Source organism: Gracilinanus agilis, chromosome 1 (genome assembly GCF_016433145.1).
Source record: "Gracilinanus agilis isolate LMUSP501 chromosome 1, AgileGrace, whole genome shotgun sequence".
Lineage (NCBI taxonomy): Eukaryota > Metazoa > Chordata > Mammalia > Didelphimorphia > Didelphidae > Gracilinanus > Gracilinanus agilis.
The window spans coordinates 423,914,401-423,939,668 of record NC_058130.1 but is presented as its reverse complement, the minus strand read 5'-3'; the positions used below and the strand labels follow the sequence as shown (position 1 = coordinate 423,939,668).

The following is a 25,268-nucleotide window of genomic DNA, read 5'->3' as shown; positions in this document are numbered from 1 at the left end:
TTACATTTTTTATCTAGGTCATGTATCCATTTTGATCTTAACTTGGCGAATGAATGGGGTAAGCTTTTAGTCTATAACTAGTTTCTGCAAAATTACTTTCCAGTTGTCCCAGCAATTTTTACCAAATAGTGGTTTATTATCCCAAAAGCCTAGATCTGTATTTTTGTGAAATGTAAAGTTCCTATAAGCTTTTGCTACTGTTTCTGTTTGTTCTATTCCACTGATCTACCTTTCTATTTCTTAGTAGGAGATAGTTTTATTAACTACTGTTTTATTATAGAGTTTAAAATCTGGTACTGCTAGGACCTTTTTCCTTTACATTTTAAAAAATTAATTCTTTTCCTACTCTTGGCATTTTGTTCTTCTGGTCTAAGTATTCTATTTTACAGATGAGGAAAAAATTATTTGTCCATGATCACTCAGCTAAAGCTGGGATTCAAACACAAATCTCTTCTCAAGACCTCAAGTTTAGCACTAATTTTACTACACCAAGATTCCAACTATATGAACTTCCAACCAGACAATAGTATTTATAAAGTATTAGATTATGGCAGTGTCAAAAACATAATCATCTATTTTCTATGATATTTTATTTATATTACTCCCATCATTAAAGAAACCTCTAACTTGAATAATGATAAAAGCACTTACCTCACAGAGCTATTATGAAGATCAAATGAGATAACATATGTAAAATACTTTATAAATCTTAAAGTGCCATATAAGTGTTATTATGGCAACTTGACAGGCATATTATATATATATATAAATTTAAGTAATATTATTTCTTTATATGGGCTGCCCCCAAGAAATCTTTCCAACTGTTTGAGTCTTTCATTATTTTTATTATTTTTTTAAATTTTCATTTAATTAATTAATTTAGAGCATTTTTCCATGGATATAGGATTTATGTTCTTTCCCTCCCCTCCTCCCACAGCCAACATACAATTCCACTGGGTTTTACATGTATCATTGATCAAGACCTATTTCCATATTATTGATCTTTGCACTAGGGTGATCATTTAGAGTCCATAACCCCAATCATATTCCCCATCAACCCATGTGACCAAGCAGTTGTTTTTCTTCTGTGTTTCGACTCCCACAGTTCTTCCTCTGAATGTAGATAGCACTCTTTCTCATAAGTCCCTCAGAGTTGTCCTGGATCATTGCATTGCTGCTAGTAGAGAAGTCCATTACATTCAATTATACCACAGTGTATTACTCTCTGTGTATAAAGTTCTCCTGGTTCTTCTCCTTTCACTCTGCATCAATTCCTAAAGGTCATTCCAGTTCACATGGAATTCCTCCAGTTCATTATTCCTTTGAGCACAATAGTATTCCATCACCAACTGATAACACAATTTGTTCAGCCTTTCTCCAAATGAAGGGCATACCTTGTTTTCCAATTTTTTGCCAGAACAAAGAGTGCAGCTATAAATATTTTTCTATAAGTCTTTTTCCTTATGACCTCTTTAGAGTAAAACCAGGCAGCTGGATCAAAGGAAAGGCAGTCTTTTAGTGCCCTTTGGGCGTAGTTCCAAATTGCCATCCAGAATGGTTGGATCAATTCACAACTATACCAGCAATGCATTAATGTCCCAATTTTGCCACATCACCTCCACATTTATTACTTTCCTTTGCCAATCTTAACATTTGCCAATGTTAGCCAATCTGCTAGGTGTGAGGTGCTACCTCAGTCGTTTTGATTTGCATTTCTCTAATTATTAGAGATTTAGAACATTGTTTTATGTGCTTAATGATAACTTTGATTTCTTTATCTGAAAATTACCTATTCATGTCCCTTGCCCACTTATTAATTGGGAAGTGGCTTGCTTTTTTTGTACAACTGATTTAGCTCCTTATAAATTTGAGCAATTAGACCTTTATCAGGTTTTTGTTATAAATATGTTTCCCAATTTGTTGCTTCCCTTCTAATTTGGGTTGCATTGGTTTTATTTGTACAAAACCTTTTTAATTTAATATAATCAAAATTATTTATTTTACATTTTGTAATTTTCTCTTAACTCTTGCTTGGTTTTAAAATCTTTCCTTTCCCAGAGATCTGACAAGTATACTATTCTGTGTTCACTTAACTTATTTATAGTTTCCCTCTTTATATTCAAGTCATTCACCCATTCTGAATTTATCTTGGTGTAGGGTGTGAGATGTTGATCTAAACCTAATCTCTTCCATATTGTTTTCCAATTTTCTCAGCAGTTTTTGTCAAATAGTGGATTTCTGTCCCAAAAGCTGGGATCTCTGGGTTTATCATAGACTATCTTGCTGAGGTCTCTTAACCCAAGTCTATTCCACTAATCCTCCCTTCTGTCTCTTAGTACTGTATTGTTTTGATGACCACTGCTTTATAGTACAATTTAAGATCTGGTACTGCTAGGCCACCTTCCTTCACATTTTTTTCATTATTTCCCTTGATATTCTTGATCTTTTGTTCTTCCAAATGAACATTGTTAATAGTTTTTTCTTATTTGGTAAAAAAGTTTCTTGGTAGTTTGATATGTATGGCACTAAAGAGATTAATTTGGGTAGGATTGTCATTTTTATTATGTTTACTCATCCTTCCCACAAAGCAATTAATGTTTTTCCAATTACTTAGAACTAGTTTTAATTGTGTGGAAAGTGTTTTGAGTTACCCCACACATTCTCCCTCCCTAGTATTACTTCCCTCCACACCATTCCATCTGTTACCCTTCTACTTATCTATAGAGCAGGAATCAATTCTCTGCCCCAATGGATCTGATTGTTCTTCCCTGTTTGAGTCAATTTCAATGCACATTAAGAATTAAGTATTTCCTGTCTCCAACCTCTTTACCCTTCCAGTGCATTGGTCTTCTCCCCTGCTCCTACCATGTGCTTCCTTATGAAATATAAATTACCCCATTTTGTCTCTTTTCCCATTATTCTTAATATTATCCTCTTTCTTTACCTCTAGTTTTTTATATATATTTATAAATACATACATATACATATATATATATATATTGACATTTCATCCTATACAGTGTTTGTCACTGTTCCCTCTAAGTATACTTCTTCTAGGTGTCCTAATGACAATAACAATTTTTCTGAATTACCAGTATCATCTTTTCTTATAGGAATACAAATCATTTGGATTTATTGGGTCCCTTAAAAAAAAGTTTGTTTTTTTTTTTGTTGTTGTTTTTCCCCTCTCTGAATTACCTTTTGGTAATTATCTTGAGTTCTGTGTTTGGACATCAAATTTCCTGTTTCAGTCCAGTATTTTCTTTATGAATGCTTGGAATTCTATTTTAATAAGTGACAATACTTTTCCCTGTAAGAATACAGTCAGTTTTGCTGGATAGTTGATTTTCGGTTGTAGGCCTAGTTCCCTTGCTTTCCAGAATATTGTATTCCATGCCTTCTGGTCCTTCAGTATAGATCCTGTGTTAACCTAACTATAGCTCCATGGTATCTGAATGACTTCAGCTTGTTAATATTTTTTCCTTGGTCTGGTAGTTCTTGAATTTGGCTAGAACATTCCTAGGAGTTGTCAACTGGGAATTAAATGTAGCAGGTAATCTGTGGATTCTTTCAAATTCCACTTTTCCCTCTTGTTCAAGAATGTTAGGGCAGTTTTCTTGAATAATTTCCTATAGAATGATGGCCAGGTTTTCCTTTTGTCATGATCTTCCAATAGTCCAATAATTCTTAAGTTGTCTCTCCTCAATCTGTTTTCAAGATCTGAGGTTTTGTCAATGAGGCATTTCATATTTTCCTCAATTTTTTCATTCTTTTGATTTTGTTATATAGATTCTTGCTGCGTTGTGAAGTCATTTGCTTCTAGTTGTTGGATTCTAATTTTTAAAGACTGAATTTCATCCCTGGTTTTTTGTCATCAATTTTTCCTTTCCTTCTGGTCTGATTTTCTTTGTTAGTCATCTTTCATCTTCCTTGCCTCCTTTTCAAGCTGGTCAATTTTGGCTTTCAAGACACTATTTTCTTGTTTTACTTCATGTATTTTCTTTTCCCAATTGTCTTCAGCATCTCTTGATTGTTTTTTGAGTTCTTAAGTTAATTGAATTTGGGGTTCTTGAATTAATTGAATTTTGAGTTCTTGAGTTAATTGAATTTTGAGTTTTTCGGAAGCCATCTATTTCACTAGAGTTTCTGTGTTTTTTCTTGGTGTTGCTTGGTCCTTCTCTGTTCCATCTATTCTTTGTTCATTTCCTGGATAGAAGCTGTTGATTGCAATATTTTCTTTTTCTGTTGTTTACTCATATTTTTTCCTTCTTCCCTCCCTGTAATTCTTGCTCCTCTGATTATTTGCTGGATCTGTGGGTTTGGGCTACTCTGTCCAGAAGGGGCTTCTTCACTGCTCTGCCAATTTATTAGGTTAATGAGCCCTGAGGTCAGATCTTCCCCAGCTGGCAGCAGAAGACGAAGATATGATTACAGCTACATTCACTGCAGTCTATGGGGGGAGGGGTGTTGGAGCTTCCCTACCCTCTGAAGACTTATCTGCCCTATTGATAAAATTAAGCCAGGTGGGAGTTGAGAGACAGAGCTGGATGTCCCCTGAAGCCAAAACTTTGAGAAAGGGTGGGGGGCAAAATGGAGTGTTTTGGCTATGATTACGCTGCCCTCTCAGTGCTTCTCCTCCAGCTGCCTCCCTGCCATCTGTGTTCAATACCCTGAGCCTGGCACAGCTGTGCCAGCAAGGCACTGTCTCCGGACTAGTGCCCTTGCACACCCAGAGATTCCAGGATCCACTGGAGACTCAGCACAGTAGGTGGGGGAGAGGACCTGGGATCTTCCTTCTTCTTTTCCCTAGAACCAAGAATTCAGGCTTTTTGGTTCTATGTGCCTTTAAGTTGGGTCCAGCAGGAGGATTCCCTAGCTCTGTTCTGCTGTTAGATTTGGTTTTCTGTCCCCTCAAAGCACTTTGTTTTTGATCAGAGTTTTGCTGCGTCTAAGCCACCATCTTCCCAGAATCCCCGGAGCTTACTCTCTTTCATTATTATTAGATACTGAATAGTGTTTTGAATATATTTAAAAGTACTTTGTTAGTCATCAATGTGGCTCAGTACATATTACACTCAAACATTTCATAGATTTTGTAGAATACTTTCAATGGAATTTTCCTTTTGCAGGTTTCCAATTGCTTTTTTAAAAAAACTACTTTATTAAAATGCTGATAGTTTTGGTGATTTTTATTGAATTATGGAATTTAAGCAGTGGTATTTCAGCAGTCACCTAGTTTAACCCACCACCAAAAGGAAACCCCTCTATAATTTAGCCTACAAGTAATTAATCAGTCTCTGTTTGGGACCTCTAAGCAATAACCCTCATCTCTGAAGTAAGCCCATTTTCCTTTTGAAGAACTCTACTTATTAGGAAATCTTTCCTGACATTAAGACAAAATTGGCCTCTTGCACCTTCCATCCATTGCTCTTGGTTCTACCATCCAGGACCAATTAAAACAAGGCTAATGCCTCCTACACCTAAGTCAGTTAATGTCTTTCAGAAACTTTTCTCCAGACAAAACCTTCTTCTTCATTCTTTCAATCCTGTTATGAATAGAAGGTTCTTCACACTTCCAGTAGCTCTTTGACATGTTACAATTTATAAATATTCTTAAACCAGCAGTACCTAAGGTGGATTGAGAGCCAGGTCCTAAACTTTAAATTCAGCCTTAGATATCCCCTAGCTGTGTGACCCTGGGCAAGTCACCTAACCCCTATTGTCTAGCTGTTACCACTCTTCTGCCTTGGAACCAATACTCAGTATTGATCCTATGATGGAAGGTAAAGTTTTTGAAAACAAAAACAAAAAACAGCAGCATGCACAATTAAACTTAATATTCCAAATAAGGGTTTCAAGGGTTTGGATTCAATGAGACCTCCTTCTTAGTTGCTCTAAATATATCTTTAGTTTCAAGTTTCATGTATACAAATTTTTTTTGTTTTTTTTCCTGAAATTCTGCCATTCTCTTTTGTATTAAAAGAGGTTAATTCAAAATAGTCCCCTTCACTATCTTTTCTGTACATATTCTATTTTATCACTGTCCCTCTTACAGTGTAATGACTGGAATTTTAACATAATATTATAGATATACAGTCTAACCAGTACAGAGTACAAAAGAATTGATACTTAAGAGTTAAAATACAATTCCGAAATACTACTTTATATCCTTTACTTGGTAGCTAACTTTAAAAATGAGATGTTGGAATTGTGATATGGTACAATATTTTTTAAAAATATAGGGACAGATAGATGTCTCAGGGGATAGAGAACCAGGCCTAGAGACAGAAGGTCCTATTTTTCATATATGGCCTCAGAAACTTCCTGGCTATGTGATCCTGGGCAAATTACTCAACCTCAGTTGCCTATCCCTAACTGTGATTCTGTCTTGGGACTGACACTTAGTATTGATTTTAAGACAGATGGTAAGGGTTTTAGAAAAGAAAGAAGAAATGGAGAAATATGGAAATACAAAATTATAGAATATAAGTTCCCTGAGAGTAGAAATTTGTTTATTTGGTATCTGCATACACAATGACTGGCACATAGTAGATATTTAATATAAGCTTGTTGATTGAGTGATATAACAATTACAAAACTGGTCATACTCTTTGACCTCATGATCACATACAACCAGTATCAATGAGAATGTTACTAAAAGTAATCAAAACCTTACTGTGTAAAATATTAATGATAAATTATAAAATTTTAAGTTAAATTATCTTATTATTTAAATAATTAAATTAATTCATAATAATAAAAGAGTGGAAACTATTTCCAACAATTGGAAATGACTAAATAACTTATGAAAACAATTGCCTACTACTATGGCAAAAGAAGAAATGAATCTAAAAAATACAAAGAAATATGGAAAAATTATTAATTGTTAAGAGTAAAGAATATAAGTCAAATACATACAGTGACTTCAACTACATAAATAGCAATATTTTTCAAAAGAGAAATCAGGATGGGATACAAGAAAATTATCTTCTTTAGTTAATATATTTTATGGATTCCTCTAACTTATTACTTGAATATTTGGTTTTTACATTGAATATTACATTGAAAATGGCTATTGAGCTTTACATAAGTTTTTAAAGTATTTTCTTTCTTTCTTTCTTTCTTTCTTTCTTTCTTTCTTTCTTTCTTTCTTTCTTTCTTTCTTTTTTTAAATCTTTACCTTCCATCTTAGAATCAATATTCTGTATTGGTTCTAAGGCAGAAGAGTGGCAAGGGCTAGGCAATGGGGGTTAAGTGACTTGCCCACAGTCACGTAGTTGAGAAGTGTCTAAGGCCAGATTTGAACCCAGGACCTCCTATCTCTAGGCCTGACTCTCAATCCACTGAGCCACCCAGCTGCCCGTTTTTAAAGCATTTTAATGACAGCATCCCACACTGTTAATACAGACTAAAATTCTAGAATTTTATTTTATACCTACAGATAACACAATGGTGGATAATACTGTGCTTATAAACATCAAAAATTCCCAGATATCTGTATATGGACTTTTAACAAAGGTCCAATCCTCTAGGGTTTTGAAATATTACAAGAATATATAAATTCAAGTAGCAACGAATGACTTCTACTCAATGCTACTAAAGAGTATTACCTTAAAATATATTTTTTTAATGCATTAGCTTTAGTCATTCTTGACCTTGGACTTTTTAGAAACATTCCACAAATTAAGTAAAGTATTAATTTTCGCAAAATCCAAGATTTTAAAATTTTTGAGAAAAATTTCAGGAAAAAGAAGCTTGCAACTCCCTGAATGGAGAAAAGTGAACTGTTTGGAGAAAGTGCCATAAAGAAGCTTGCAGAAACCACACAACTTCATCGAAGATCCAGAATGAATTTTGGGATGTAGTCAACCAAACTGAAGGGGATTGGACACATTTATTCTGAACGTAAACTCTTATACCAATGGGGATTGCCACCTAATTAGTTTTTGTCAATGCGCCTACCAATCATTGATTTTGCTCTCTCTCCTTTATTTCCCTCTTATCTCCAGCTATTGTAATTTCCTCTTTGAAAGTGCAATATTGTATGCACCTTTAGCTAGAAGATCTTTAAAGGTATAAGCTAGTTATGTCAGATGATTCATTGGGAAGACTAGGCATATAAATCTGAGAGATTTCAACATGCTTGTCTCCCAACAGAATAATGGAGGGGATTGTGAAGATAGAATTAACTCTCCCTTTGTCTATTTTTATTTAAGCAAATCAAGAACTTAAAGTACCCCTACCTAGTAGCTAGCTTACCATTAGGTAAGAGAGCTCACACTTACTAGTTCACACCCCCAAAAGCCACAAAAGCACTGCCACTAGGCAAATTGGGAGACTGCAACTGGTTCCTGTGAAGAGAGGGAGAGACAGGAAATGACTTGGAAAAAAGGAGTATAAAAGAAGAGACCAACATGGTCTGGGCTTTTCTTTCCTTCCTTGGTTTTTAGAGAGATTGGTTCCTTGGAGACCATTCCTTACTTGGCTTTTGGAGAAATTCTTCCCTTGGATTCTGTGTAGGTGAGTAGAGCTGAAGAGATACACTTTTTCTTGGAGTCATTCTGGGTTGGTGGAACTCTGGCTGCAGACACCACCAGGACTTCTAGCTGAGGACTACTGGGACTTCCATGTGGAGATAGTGACTTGAGGGAGACTGTGCTGGGGGCTGAGCCAGATTTTCACCAGAGAAGCACTTAGGGCTGGTAGACTAGACCAGGCTTTGTCTCCTTCCTATATTTCCCATTTTCACTATCTCTACCTTGTTGTAAATAAAAGCTGCTAACAGTCATTTTGACTGAGGGGCTAATATTTTATAAACAGAAACCACTTTTATAACTCTCATACTGAGCTAAAACCTAATTTTAAATCTTACATTGGGATGCCATGGTTTTTGGGAGTGGAGGGAGACACTTAAATTAAGACTATGTACTCAAGTAAATTGAAGCATATTTCAATTTTCTTCAGTTTTCTTGTTTTGGTTTTGTTTTGCAACGTGGCCATTATTGAATGGTTTGCACAACTTCATATGTATAATGGATATCATACTGCTTGCCTTCTCAGTGAATAGGAGAAGGGTTAGAGAAAGAGAGAGAATTTGGATTGCAAAATTTAAAAATGAATGGTAAAAAATAAACATAATTTTAAAAAAAGAATATGTACTCAGTTAACATGTTTTTAACTTGGGCCTAAATTTTTGACACTTTTAAACTTAATTTTCTGAAAATTTAAATATCATTTTTGTTCATACCTTTCTGATTGATTTTTCAATGAATCTGAAGACATCTGTTTCAATTCAAATGGTTCTTCCATAGAAAAATGAGCAAGAGATGCTTTTCGTTCACTCTCTCTGACTAAACGATTATCTGAGGGAGAAAAGTCCACACAATAAAATATAAAAACATAGAAGTATAGGGAAAATAATTATATAGAAGGTAGTTTTGTGGGGAGGACACTGTTGATGGTACCAAGTAAGGCTTCATAAAGAAGTCAAGATACATTTTAGGGGTAGAGACAGCTTCTATAAGGTGAAGGTAAGGAAGGAACTACATCATAAGCATGTGAATGACAGTGCAAAGCACAGAGACAGAAGATGAAGTGGCACATAAAAAAAAGAGAGAAGACCAGTTTGGATCACAGAGAGTAAAAATGGAGGATGATATCTAATGAGGATGGAAAGATAGCCTGAAGCCAGGGTATGTAGGGCTTTAAAAATGATTAGTAAAAGGAAATAAAGAGTTCATTCAAACTCCAACCACTATATACTAGTAGGAATAAAATACTACATTGAAGAACTGAGGAGAATTCAATAAATCCTTTAAAGATATGAAAAAGTCAACAGTGTGGATGACATTATTCAAGTCTAATTTATGGAAAGTAGAAGTAGTAATAATAAAATGAAGTGGGGTTTTGATAAACCAACTCTCCAAGTGTCTTGTAGACCATCAATATACATAAGAATGCCACATTTTATACTGTAAGCACCTCTCACTTTTGATAAAGGACAAAAAGGCGTTAATGTCTTATCATGATGGGACCTATGTAAAGGATAATTAGGTCTAACAAATTTAACAAATATCAAAATATTTTCCAAGTACTTTGACCCTCTCAATATTGTTCTGAGAAACATAGCATTATTTTTCCTCATTGTAAGTGGAAAAATTAGACCAATAAGATTACATTTTATCTTTCTGACTCACAATTCTGTACTGGTTCTACAATTTTTATAGCAGATAGGGTTGACTTTTAAGGCCTACAAGTCAGTTCTAATTTTTTAATGCTAAATAAAATTTTACTTTCTTAAATAAATTTTATATAGCGTTTATCTAAAGGAAATATTTTTTTTAATTTCCTGCTTTGAAATATTTTAATCCAAAGAAGAAAGCAACTGTCTCTTCTCAAATTTCACCAGTCTACTCATACTGCATACTGTAGAGGTAATTGTGAGAAAAGTTCATTATATAAGCCTTAGAAAATTGTGTGACCTATTACTTTTTCTAAGTATGGAAAAAAGAAAATTTTAATCTATCAGAGTTTTAAATGTGACACTAGGCACTATATGAATGAATTACTTAACTATTTAATTTACTTTTGCTAGACAATTAAAAAAAACTGAGTTTTACTCACTACAACCAAATCAAGGCCAAGATCACAAGACTGATCTATCACTGAGGCTAGTCAGATGTCCATTTTTACATGCTCAAAAACTGCTCTCCTAACCCAAGCCACCCATTTTGAAAACTCATGCTTCAAAGAAACATAGGACAATGGTCCAAATAGAAATATAAAAGCAAATACATTATCACAAATGAGGAAAAAAACACACAAATCTGAATTTCTCAGTATAGTTGCCTATATATATATAAAAGATTATCATTCCAGTTCTGTACAGTATAAACATTTAGGGAAAAAAAAATTAAGTCTTTGATAAATATTGTCTCTCCTACCTAATTGTCTAAGTCTTGGAATTATATACACAAGAAAAAGACGATAATCAGGTTCATTCTTAGCTACAGGATTCAGTCGCAGATCCACATCCTTTAGTTCAGGTAACTGGTGAAGCCGAAATACTTCTGTTAGTGAGGAAATGTTATTGTAGTACAGATTGAGACTTTCTAACAATGTGAGGTACTCAATACCCTGTTAACAGAAAAAAAAAAAAAAAAAAGAAAAATTGGTTTACAATCTTTAGAAAATATTCTAATATGTTACCACTGTCATTAAGGCAGATATCCAAAAAGAGTTTTGACACAGTAATATGACTACTGGGGAAGTTCACAGGGTCCTCATTTTTAAAATTAGTCATCTTATTTTCAATGTAAGTTTAAAAATTTGTCTGAATCTTGTCATGAATATAAAATTTGGGATGTGTTTCTTAGTATTTCAATCTTTTTTGCAATAAAAGTAGTTATTCATTTTTCATCCAAGACATTTTCTTTTACTTATTTCTTTATATTACACCTCAATTAATGAGAGCTAATTTACAGTACAAAATAAATACAAATACACTTAATTTACTTTTAAAGGAAATTATATTATTAGTTAATTTTATTTTCTTTTGCTTTAATCTTAATTACAATTGTTTCTATCAAATTAAAAAAAACACAAAAATTTACCTCTAGACAAATCAATGAATTTCGTGAAAGGTCTAGAGACTTTAAACAAGTTAAATTCTTCAAAGAATTTCCCAGATGAGTTATCTTTTCTTGGTAAGTTCCAGGTATAGATAGTGAATGAAGTATACCTAAGAATAGAAAATTTTAAGACTGTCACTATATTTTACTTTTTAAGTCAAAATGAGTTATTTACTCCGTCCCAGATCCTTGTAAAATGTTGACTACATTAAAGTATTCCACTGAAAGATCTCTGATATCAATGATATGGATACCACCCCAGCTACGCAGATAACAACCTATTTTATATCTTACCATCATATGTGCTTCTTTTAACTATCTTAAAGAACTTTTAAGAGATTTAATACAAAAAGGTTTCTGGTTCTATTTATGGATATAACAACTGAGAAGTCAGCACTCAACAAGGTGCACTGATACTGAAGATGACACAAACAAGACTGAACGTGCACTACAAAAAAAGGCATTTTTTTAAATTTGGTTTTAGAATGTATCACATGATTTTTAAGTGATACCTTTCTAAAAGGTTTGTTAATATAAAATAAGTTTGTATTTCACTGACAACAAACAAAATAATGGTAAAGTGAGTCTGTTTATGTAACCAGGAGAAACCTAGAAATAAAAATGAACAGCAATATCAATTTTTAGACTGATTGATATCCAGAATTCTTTATAAAATAACTTCCATTTTCATCATCTTTGCCCTCTCAGTAGCTTCAGACACTACTGACCCTAATCTACTGACCTCATCTAAGACAGTCTCTCCTATCTTGGATAGTATGACAATGTTCTCTTAGTTCTACATGTCCAGCCCTCCTTTTCAGACTCCATTGCTGAATTATCATTCACCTATCTCCTCCTAGGCAAAGGAATACAGTCTCTCAGCTCTAGATCATGGTTCAATTATCATGGTTTCACTGTATTGTAGGTTTAAAAAAAAAAGAAAATCTAAATCTATATCGTGGATTTTTCGCCATATCACAGGTTTTTGCGGATGAGTACCGTACTGTACACAATGGAAATGCAGTATGCCACCATGCAAGTTTGGGAAAGTGAGATTCTACATGGCATTCTTTTGGCTGATGGGATAAAAGTCACAGCACTGTGTGCTGTATCATGGGCGCTGATTGGCTCAGTGATTATAGCACTGGTCTGTTTGCTCTCCCACCGTGTGCCCATAAGTTCAGCATCTCTCCTTGTCCACCTCACATCCACATCTGATAGCTGCTCTTGCAACTTAAGTTGCACATAGTGTTGCTCTGTGGTGGTGTGGTTTTGTGAAGTTTTCATAGAAGTCTGAATTTATTTCAAGCCTTATTTATGCCACCCAAAAGTTCTGCACCTTCTGAGGCTTCTGGCATTGAATGCCACTACTTCGCAGATTTTCACCTACCACAGGGATCTCTGGAATGTAACTCCTGCAACAGGTGAGGGATCACTGTAATCCAAAGTTTGGTACCGAAGAGGCTGTCTTGTTCTCTGTAAAAATATTTCTATTGGAAAATGCATTTCCAATCATTGAGTCGAGTGCCAGAAACATATCTCCTATCAATGCCTATGATCCTATCCCCTCTCACCTCACCCATATAAGACCTTGACATGCAGAGATTTCCCTCTTACATGTATGTTCAATCTTCCATTTTCTGGCTCCTCATCTATTTACAAATATAATCAGGTCTTCCCAAAGCTCAATCTTTTCAAACCCATCCAACTCCTACTTCAACTTTCTCTACGCCAGATACCTTCAATTTTTTCCTCAACCCCTTACAATAAGGTTAAGTGTTCACAACTCTATTGATAAAGTTAAGCTAAGCTAGGAAAAGTAGGTTGGTGTTAGATGGAAGAAAGTCATAGACTGGAGCAAGAGGAGTTGAGTTCAAATCCTGTTTCCATGAGACCTAACATTTCTGGGCCTAAGTTTGAGGTCATTAAAGGAGCTATGAAAATACTCATGTGCAATCCAAACCCACTCTCCTCTTATTTACATATAATTAAGCAATTGGACTGTCCATCCACATACATACATACTTTGTAAGATGAAGTTCTACAGGCTCTACATCACAATTTGAACATTAGGAATTCTTCATCCACTTGTTGCTGTTGATTTTTTCTAGATGGAGAGCGAGGCCAAATTCTTCTTAGTGGTTACAGATACTTTCTAAGAAGTTCTGTAGTGCTCCAGCTCAATGCCATCCACAAATAGAAGTACATAGAGAATTTCACCATCCATAGGGAATTCATTTCCAAGTTGAAATCTGTGCTGGATCTCCTTCATGACAGTGAACACTCTCATCAAAATATATGGCAGTACATAAATTGCTGGAACAACCAATAATTTTGATATGGTTTCATTTTGTGATTATCAATGGCCATTCTTGTGTGCTTCTACTCATAACTCTAACTCAGAAGTGTGTCCTTGAGCGAAAGAAATAGGATTTAGCAGATTTCCCTACCTTTTAGTTAGTTCCTTCTCTGTTTAGTGATGAAACTCATAGGCCATGTACATGTTTTTCGTTGCACTTTTGCTGTTTTTAATTCTGAAGTTTTTAAGAATGGCTATTACTACAATGAAATGTACCAAAGAATCCCCCCAAAAATTCATATTTCAATGTCTGTTTTAGATATTGCAATGGCTGTTGCTGGAGAAAAATAAAGAATTTCAAGGATCATTTAAGCCAACAATAAAAAATCAGTCAGCACTGAAGTGCAAATAGAGATGCAGTAAAAAAACAAAAACCAATGTCTCAAGTTCGCAAATTATTGTTGCAAAACTTGCCTAATTCAATATCAAAGTAAAGCACTTCAAAGGAACCTGAAAAATTTAGGAGGTATAGTGATTAATCTACAGTACCAGATGGACTTCCAAGTTGGAAGAACAGGGAAAACAGTAAAATCTAACAGATGTTAACCATTGAGCTATATTTAAAAAAAAAAAAACAAAAATGCAAAGTTATACAACAATAAAAAGGTCATTTTTACTAATGAAACTCACCTTTTTATTCAAGTTTATACCAAAACCTTTATCAGAATTCATACTCATTTGCCTGTAATATTTGAGCATCTTCAACAGACTGCAAAACATCCACCCAGAAAAAAAGTATTTTAGGGATTTTTTTACTTCCACTGGTTGTGGAAGCCTTGTCCTCACTAAGAAATAATGAACCCAGATAAGTATATTTACATACTGAGAAGAATTCTTTCCAAATCACCAGAAACTGGCATAAACAACTATATATCACAAATGATTAATAAATTTCTCTGAAATATGGTAATAAAGAAGTTTAATGATCTAGGAATGTACCTGATGTATACTCCATTTGAAAACCTACTATGACCCAAGCTAGATTTGGAAAACTGGATTATTAAAGGTATCCAATATGGTAAACCTGAGGTTTCATGATAAATTGAATAATATGTGTTAAAATACTGTGAACTCCATGAAAAATCATGTAAAATAAATGAATGAAACAAAAGGACAGAAATATGTAAAAAAAAAAAAACCTAAATCAATAAATGTAATTATTTTACTTTGTTCCAGTTAATTTACGTAGAACCATACTTGTTTTATGCCTTGCCTGTGATTTGTGATCAATGGGTTGCAGAACAAGGTTCTTCCTGTTGTTCATATCTTTCAAGGAATGAATCTTGACTAACTTCTAATCTTCACTAAGCTCTACTGTAAATCATCCACTGTACATAGAGCCTAAATTTGTCTTTTTAACTTCTATCCAAGTCATAGTTCTGCCCTGTGATATATCCAGAAAAATTCCAATCCCTTTCTCACATAACAATACTTAAGGAAAGCTAACATGCCTCTACTCTCTTATTTAAGCTAACCATTCCCAATTATTTAAACTAATCCTTATACTGCATAAATTGGAGGTCTTTCACTAGCCTAGATGTCCTTCTCTGGATCCTGTTTATCAACGTCCTAAAATATGGTGCTCCAAACAGAACATAATATATGGTCTGACAGGCAAAATATAATCTTTCTAATCCTGAAAAATGTACAGCCTCTTAACAGCTAGAGTAGGAAAAAAATTATTTACTTATACCTAAAATCTGCCTTACTTGCCTTTTCAGTTATTGTATTGATGTTCTATGCACAAAGATGCTGTTGCCTTTTATAGAAAAGTATATGCAAATGTGCGAAGTTGATAGAGCTACTTTAATTCCTAAAGGTCACTTTATGGTTCTATAAATGTTACCTTGCAGATGTGTTTTTCTCCATATATTCTTCATGCATGCAATCAAAAAAGTTTTTATCTCACTTGGGCAGTTGAATGCATAATTTTGTCTTAAATCTCTCTCCTGATCAATATCAATGCAAAATGTCATCTTGCATGTGTCATAACAACCTAAGACAATATAAGTTTCTTAAGCATGCCACCTCAGGCTTGACATAATGAAGCTTTTAGTCCACCAAAGCTGTCAGATCTTTTCAAAACAAACATTATCTCCCCTAATTTGTACTTGATCCTGAAACCAAGTATAAAGCTTTACATTTATTCCTAGACCAAAGTTCTAGTCATTCAAAATCTTATTTGAATTCCAAATCTGTCATCTAATGTATTAATTATTCCTTTCAGCTTCTTCTCACCTTCAAATATGATAAGCATTCCATTTATGTCTTTAAACAGCACAAGTCCAAATATAATTCCCTGGAACACTTCATTGAAAAAGTCCCTCCAGGATGACATCAATCCATTAAAGATTACTTTTTTCAATCTGGTCATTCAACCAGTCCCATGGAATGAGAAGCATAAGACAGAATAGACTAGGGCATTAGGCTTAGGGATCAGGAATACTTGGATTCAAATTTCAACTCAGACAACTGTCTTCAGTAATCTAGAATATATAATTCAGGGTGGGATTTGGTAGCCCTCTGCAGTAGGTATTTCACAAATGCTTGTTGATTGTGTGGCTTTATCTCTTTATACCTCCCACAAATAGCACTGGTCTCAATAGCCATTACGTATGTCCATAGAAAATTCCTCGTTTTTCTGGTATAGACAATTCATTATGGAGAAGCCAATGGCCATATAATAGATTCTAAGATCTCTTCCAACTTTAAACACTATTCTCTTTACCATTCTAAAGAAATGAAAATCACTCCCCTAAATGGAAATCAGTGCTTTGCTAATCAAGATTCTTTTTTTTGTTTTAAACCCTTACCTTCTGTCTTAGAATCAATACTGTGTAATGGTTCAAAGGCAGAAGAGTGGTAAGGCTATGTAAGGGGGTTGTGACTTGCCCGGTGTCACACAACTAACAGGTGTTTGAGTCCAGAATTAAACCTAAGCCCTTCCATCTCTAGGCCTGGTTCTCAAACCAATGAGCCACCCAGCTGCCCCCAAGAAGATTCTAATAAGCATCAAAGGGATACCTGGTTTCAATTTTCAAACAACCTGCACTTCTTAAAACAAAACTAGCCCTTCTCTTATTTTTGCTGTCCTTTAGAAAGGGCTGGCTTCCATAGCAGAGCTCTGCTGCAACACATTCATTTCTTCTAACAAAAAGCATTTTAACCAGAACAACAATTGAAATTTTATATATAAAAATCTAAATTGGAGAGCTTCAAAAAATTATTTTGTCAAATATCAGTGTCTTTATTCATGTTCAATATGAAATTATAAAAGTAATCACAAGTGATGCTTTTTTTTTTTAAACCAGTCCTTAATCTAACCTTACTAACTTAGGTCAATGTTCAGGCTTAAGAGGAAACTGAAACTATAATTGTTGCAAATATACTTACTACCCCTTTTCAAACCCGAAAATAAATAACTACTAGTCAATTCAGCTACAGCTGGCTTCCACAAGCTGACTCTAGTACAACAGTCTGAGTTGCACTGGAAGCACAAAGAATTGGTTGCTATGTGAATGACTTTCTATAAACAACAGGCTGTCCTGGGTAGAGGGGTGTGTATGTGAGAAGGGGCAGTTAACCATGGGGTTGCAGTGGGGAGAGGAGGTGGAGGTGGTAAACACACATGTGGGGAAGGGGGTTAACCATGGTTTGTCCTGAAGTGTACACACATATGTGGGGGAGGGGCTGCAAAACACGGAGGTCTGTGGGTGTGTTGATTACTCTTGTGGTCCAGACAAGAACAGGCCCTGGTCCCGCCCTCCCCCCATCCCACCCTACCCCACCCCACTCCCACCTGGCTCCCCAGCGGCCTGGGGCCGTTTTAACCCGAGGGACTCAAGCCCTCCAGGGGTTAGCGGAGCGCGGGCTCCAAGGGCCTTGGAGCCGCTAGACAGGATGAAAATGGGAAGGTTTCTCGGGGCCCCGAGGACGTTTGGAGGCAGTGGTTCCCCAGATTACCCATATCACGAAAGCAGACGCCGATCTTCTCCTGGATCTTCTCTTCCGACAGTACTAACTTAGACGCGGTCGCCATTTTTTTTCAAACCGAGCGCGCCTGCGCTGGCGCCTGCGCAGTGAGGCCCCACCTGGGACCGGAAGAGGCTTCAAAGAGGGCGAAGCGACGCGCTGGGTCTCCTGGGAGAGGTGGGGTCTAGGAGCTGGGGCGAGGGAAGGGAAGAGAGGATGGGGTATGGGAAAGTATGAATGAAGAATTTGGGAGCTCACGGGTTCGACTCTCCACCCTGTTCATTTCTACCTGTCTACCCTTAGATAATCGAATAACCTTTCTGGGGTTTAGTGGCCTCACCTGTAAAGTGAGGCGGTTGGTCCAGATCTCAAGCCCTGTGAAGCGCCTACTGTGAGAATATGGACAAAAGTGAAACAACCCTTCCTTCAAGGTGCCATATACTAGTATTCATAATATGTGGAGTGGAAATTTGGGGTCTACACCCCAAAGTCACTCTAATGAGCAGACAGGAGATGCTTGCAGAGAAAATGCGACCTTTAATAGGAAGAGAAGGGGACGGTGGCACTTCTCTGAATGGTGGACCCAAAGCAAGTGTCCAAAGATATTCACACACAGAATTTATAGGAAATTAACACAATGCTCCTCTTTTTTGTCGTCCACCACCTGTATGTAACACAATATCTGTGTATATTATATTTTCTTTATCTTGTCCTACCCTTCTTAAGTTTCCCAGCACTCTCAAACCCATGGAAGCATTCCTTAAGTTTGCAATTTCTAAGATGAATCAGAATTTAGACATGTCAGAGGCCTTTTAGGCTGAAACATTTAGGACAGGGAACTAAGATTATAACTAAGTTTTAAGACTCTTCCCATGGGAAGAAGAAAAAGGGGGAGGGAGGGAGTTGGCCACATTAGAAAAGAGTGAATTAAAGATGTATATTTATGTATATATAAAGCTGCTTGGGGAAGGGGATTTTTCTACTCTTCATAAGGAGAGATTGGTGTCTCCCTTCTGAAGGGCACCTAACTTTCATCAATTTTCTATAGGAAGTTGCCAGTCTAAGATGATCAATATTAATTAATGTATGCTGGGAAATAATACACGACTTTATCCCATACACCCAAATAATAACATTATGGTCTTTTTATTTATTTTTGTTTGAGGGCTGGGGTGAGAGGAAAGAGGAGTGGGTGGGGCAGGGCAGGGAGAAAGGGGTTGGGGTGAAGCACCAGCTTGAGGTCTAAGGGAGGCAAGAATTAGGAAGAACTTCAGAAGAGATGGCAGCCATGAGTAGAAATGAAAAAGAAATAAAGGTTTGAGGGGCAGAGGGGAGAGAAAGCCAAGAGAGAATGAGAAAAGGGAGAACAAAGAAAAGGAGGAGGAATGAGGAAAGGTGAGGGAGAGGGAGAGAACATGTAAAAGAGGTGGAAGAGAAGGGAAACCAGTCCTACCAAGAGAAACATATTGAGTGTGAGGATGAAATTAGACTTAAACAGTATGACTGCACCATAAGAGCCATACAAGGGAGTTTGGAGCCAATGGTGAAGGGCCCTTCAAGTTCTAAGGTTCCCTCTGATTCTGGGGTGTTTTAATTTTAGATGAAGTGCTTGAATGAATACATAATGGCTATACAAAGATCTGGTCATAGATCTGCACTGGCTCCCAGTTGCCTACCAAATCAAGTTCATATGTCTTAGCCCCAAGGGCTAATACAACCAGAGGCTACATAATATAGTAGGAAGGACTGAATATGGAATCAGAATGCCTAGATTAGAAGTAAAGCCCTTCTTACTACCTATTCAACCTCCCTAAGCCTCAGTTTCCTTATCTTTACAATGAAGAGATTATAGACTAAGGGACCTCTGAGGTCTCCCTAAGCTTTTATTCCCCAGGTATTCTATTTCCAAATCTAACTTCCCTCTTCACTGTCCTAGTAATACACTAGCAACACTTCCTGACTCTACCTTTGCTTACACTTTCTGATACTAAATGTTCTCTCCCCCAACATTTTAATTCCTTATTATCTTTAAAGGTAATACCTTACTTGGTATATTTCAAATTCCCCTACTAGACTACTACTTTCTTTACATCCCTTCTTGTAGTTCTTGTATACTATTTTCTATAACAGTTATTTGTGTATCTATAAATTCCTTTGGGACAGGACTCTCAACTTAAATTTTAGATTTATCTGAGGGACTAACACAATCCTCCTTATATAAAAGATAGTTAAAGGGTTTCATAAATATTTCTTGAATTGTTAAATTACACCTCACATTTCTCAAGAGACCCCAGACAAGGTGTTTAATCACTCCTAACCTCACTTTAAGATATTTTAAATTTAAAAATTTAAAATATATATATATATACATATATATGTAAAAATGATAGCTTTACACATGGGGTAGAAAGCTCATTTTCAAATTAGAAGAAATTAGAGTTCAATCAAGTCTTCCTTCTGATATATTCTAGCTGTGTGACCATAGGCAAGTCACTCAAACTCTCAGGGTCTTAACTATTTCTCTAAAACTCTTTAAGTTATAGGTAAGTTACTGATAGACATTAGTGAATGAAATTTCCAAACCAAACTAAGTCAATACTTACCTCTTTATTAATTGACTTCAATAAAAGATGGGACATGTGATTTTTTTTAAGTTAGAAAATAGAAGATTTAGAAGAAATAGAAGCCATAATCTTTTATACTACTATAATAACTCATGCCATAGTATCACTTGAAAGGTTACCCCCTGTAGCTCACACATAGATTCCCCCAGAAAAGACTACTCCAGACTTAAAGTACTCTGTAGGTTCACATCCATCCCAAAATTATAAATCACAGGCTTGTTCCAATATGATTACTTTTATTTGTCAAATGAAACTATTAGTCAATGCAAAGCTATTAGGTAACATAATAAAAAGAAGTAATAAACACTGTATAGTAGCAGAGAACTAGAAATAAAGTAGATATCCAACAATTAGAGAAAGCCAAATTAAATTTGGTACATGAATATGAGATCATTGTGTCAGAAATGATGACTTAAGGATTCAGAGTAAGATAGGAAGATATATGGTCTGATAAAAAGTTAAATGACCAGAACCAAGAAAACAGTTTAAGCATTGACAATAACAAAGTACATTTAAAGATGAAAGTGAATGATATGTAACTATTGTGATCAAGTTTTTTCTCAAAAAAACATTGAAGGCTGTAAATAGTGTCCCTTGAGAACAATCTAGACACCTGGTATCAGAACTCCATTAGAGGCCTAGGTTGGAATCCTGGCTCTCCACTTAATAATTGTGTGGCCTTTAGCAAGTTACTTAATCTCTCTAAGCCTCAGTTTCCTTACTTGTAAAGTGAAGATAATAATACTTGCACTACTGACCTTACAGACTTGCTTGGAAAGAGCTTGGAAAATGCTCTATAAGTGTAAGATATTATAACTTGTTATCAGTGCTAATTCAGCTTATTTTTTAAACATATCAGTAATATGAGGCAAATAATTGTCTTTTATGCTGTGTGACTGACTCCTTCAAAAATTCTGAATTCACATTATGTGATCAGAGTTTCCTTTTCACTTTGTATTATTAGGAGATTTAAATCTTATAAGAATCATTAACTTCTCATTGCTAATACCACTGAAAGGATAGTCTGTGTGGTATCTAATCAGCCATCAGGTGCAAGTTTCTCTGAATTGGGTACAAACAATACCTTAGTGTGGTTTCATAAACTTAAAAACAATTAATTAATGCCCAACCCATTTCAGAATCTAACAAAGAAAAGCAAAAGGCTTTCTGTGGCTGCCATCCAAAAGCAAAGTATCAAAGCAGCTTGTCAGGGCTCAGTTCTAATACCAAAGAACTTCAAAGTTCTTTCCTCCTGCAAAATCCAGCCAAGCCATGAGGCTTGCAAAGGAGACCACAGTGCAAGCCAATTCCATTATCTGTAGAAGCCAAATGGGGCTATGGTCTAAATCCTGTAACTGTTCCCATGGATACCACATCCATCCTGCATCTGGAAGAGTGCTGACGAGGAGAGACAGAGAAGTGCTTTGATGTTGCTGCCAAATCATACTCATGGATATCATAATGACATCATCAATTGATGTTTATTTTCTAGGCAGTGGAGGGAAGAGCAGGATAAAGAGAAGGGACCCACTGCAGAGATTCCATCTGTATAACCAACTGAGTTCTTTCACTTCACCTTTCCATCAAGCTGTACTAAGATCAACTGCCCACCTCATTTTTTCTAGTAGTGACCCTGTTTTTCAACAAAACTTAATTGATATATATTAAGCACCATTAGTAGAATGTACTGTTCAGGCACTAGAAGCTATGGAAGCTACATCCATTTAACTAATCAGAGAATTTGAGGACTTAAAAGGACTTCAGGAGGTCATGTAATCACCTTATTTCCAATTCGGTTTATCCCAGAAAGCTACTGTTTGGCTTACTAATGTCTACAGAAAGTGAATTCCAGATGTCCACCAATGGTGAAAATTGATAAGATGGGATAGATTTAAGTAATAGTAAGAATTAGAATCAATAGAGTAACTGATTGGAAAAGATAAATGAAGAGGAGGAAAAAGTCAGAGATCCTACCATTCTTTCAGACTTGGGTAATGACTAAGGAAATGATGTGGTCACAGATAGAAACAGTAAAGTCAGTAGGAAGAACAAGTTTGGGGAAAAGATAATAAAGTTGGTTTTGGACACCTTAAATCTGAGTTTCTAGTAGGTAATAGCAAATGTCCATCAGACAATGGGAAATGGTGAGATTTATAACTAAAAGAAAAATTTATAACTTGGAGATCATATAGTTTGAGATCATTCTAAAGATGAGAAAATTCACTCTTTACGAGGTTAAGCAATGTACCTCTTGAATGTGGGTCAAGAGAGGTCACTAGTAGAAATATAAAATTTTAAATTATCTACCAAGAGGTAGTAGTTGACATTTAGGGAATAAGTTAGACTGTCGAGAGAGGGCGCAGAGAGAAAAGAGATGGCCAGAGCATCTACCTTTGAGGATTGATAAAAGAAATAAAAGCCAGAAAAGGAAGTTCAGAAGAAGTAGAGAGGAAGGAGAAAGGCTTCAAAACTCTTCTTGCCAGACTTGTATGATGGCTGGCTTAAATATTAGAAAAAAATTAATTTTGTTCTTATCTGAAACTATATATAGAATCTCTTCCCATTGAAATATTCCATCCAGCTTTTGGCTCCCAGCTCATGAGAGGTAAGGTGCAATTTCAGTCATCCCAAATCTGGGTTCATCTGACACTGGAAGTTGCCCTGCAGCATCCAGTTGAAGCCTCCAGCTTTGCCACTGCACCAAGCTGCCCAAGTTTGGCTCTAATGAAATCAGAGTCATTGATGGTGAAGTTGGTGCCATATCTACTCTCAACCCAAAAATTGGTCCCTTGGGGCTTGTTCCCAAAAATGGTTGGTGATAACATTGCCAAGGCAACTGATGATAGGAAAGGGCTAAGGATCACAGTGAAACATCATTCAGTACCAGGTGATCCAGAGTGAGGTTTTGTCTTCTGCCTCAGCCTCAATCATCAAACCCTTAAAAGAACCTCCTCAGGAAAGAAAGAAGCAGAAAATTAAATAGTCTCAGTGAGATTATCAATATTACTCAACAGATGAGGCACCAGTTCCCAACAAGAGACCTCTCTGAAACCATTAAAGAAATACTTGAAAGAGCCTAGACTGGGCTACAACAATGATGGCAGGTCATCCTCATGGTGTTGTTGATGACATCGTTAGTGATACTGTAGAATAGTACCCAACCAGTTAGAAGCTACAAAGGAGATTATTGCAATAAATTAACATTTGACATTAGACAAATTTTGATAACTTGACGAGAAAAATTTAACAAATTTAGTTCTTCATTTTTCAAACTAGAAAAAAAATGTTTTATGTCACAAGCCACTACATATTCTGGGAAATAACTGTGTTCCCTTAATTCCTTAGTCCTTTTGTTTTTCAGTAACCTTCAGCTACTTTGCAGGCATTTAGGAGAGGGGGGTTGAGGGGTAGGGTTAGAAAACCAGGGAAGTTATTGAAGCATCTTAGAAGTGAGACTGTAAATTGAAAGAAGACTGGTTAGAGAAGCTACCATTGCCCCCAAAATGAGCAGAGTTTATCATCCTTGCCAACTACTAGGAAAAGGCCTACCTATTGCCTTAAAAACCTTGAATCTGGGTTTTTTGGGGTGAGTATTCCCTCAATACAAAACCAGACCAGATAGTGAGCCAATAGTAGTTGGCATTAAAGGACCAAGAAACCGAAAAGACAGGTTCAAAAGGAATAATTCTTGACTTAGGTTTTTTGCATAAATATTATGTGTTTGTGCTAGGGTACATAGCAAACATTGCATAAAATGTTGTTTTTTTCATATTAAATAATAAGATTCCATCTATCACTGGATCATGGATTTCCCTTGCACTGGGAACCTTTACCACTTTCTACCTATTTTTCTTATTTCTTTTGTATCTTGTCTTCCCTCCATTAAATCATAAGCTTCTTGAGGACAGGGATTTTCTTTTGCCTTTTTTTGTATCCTGAGTATAGTATCTGGCACAGAGTAGATGCTTTATAAATATTTATTGACTGACTGCAGTTGTCACTTTAAGGTGAATACAGGCCTTTAGATTCCTAGGGTTTTATCATTATAAGTCTCTAAATGTCACTTTTCATCTTCATTCTTGAAATCCATGCCTTTTACCAGGAGGGAATAGACTAATTCTCACACTAAAAATACTCAGTGGTTTCAAGTTGTTTTAGGCTAAAGCACAAAAATCCATAGTCTGGCTCGAAAGATCTACATTTTCTTTCTTTTGATTCATACTGACTTGTGTCTTAACCTTAAACAAAGAGCCCTTTTTTCTCTTCTTACAATATCTCTTAAATTAAAAATAAACATCTGTTCTTTATCTGAGTAAATATTGATGAACTGCCAACACATCGTTTCACCAGCTAATCTTTCAGAGAAATGGATGATGAAGAGAAATGCATGATCATGTATACCTCCATTTCTTACAATATTTCTTACAATAATGTTAAAAAACATTTTCAGTTTCAAAAATCCATTTTCTCTCTCTCCCATACCTCCCCACTGAAAAAAGAAATAAAAACCCATAAAACAATTGGATCACCCTATTGTCATTTAAACCTAAGTAGTCACCTAACCTCTTAAGAGGACCTTGATATATCACCTATGACAGTACCTGGGGCAAGTTACCTTAGACAAGTCACTAAATTTCATTAGGTTCTTAGTTTTCTCAGCTATAAAGGTTTGACTGGCCAATG

General features: G+C 35.7%; 1 protein-coding gene across 1 annotated transcript in view; it reads right to left on the bottom strand.

Annotated features, from left to right (window-relative positions):
• Nucleotides 1-18,028, bottom strand: part of CEP72 (centrosomal protein 72) — a 75,702-nt gene extending 57,674 nt beyond the window's left edge. Inside the window, exons 1-4 of the mRNA XM_044665172.1 lie at nt 17,953-18,028; nt 11,613-11,740; nt 10,944-11,136; nt 9,248-9,362 (exon numbers count right to left, since the gene is read on the bottom strand). Of these exons, the coding sequence (XP_044521107.1) occupies nt 9,248-9,362; nt 10,944-11,136; nt 11,613-11,740; nt 17,953-18,028 (512 nt within the window). The remainder of the gene's footprint in view (nt 1-9,247; nt 9,363-10,943; nt 11,137-11,612; nt 11,741-17,952) is intronic.
• Nucleotides 18,029-25,268: the final 7,240 nt, after the last annotated feature.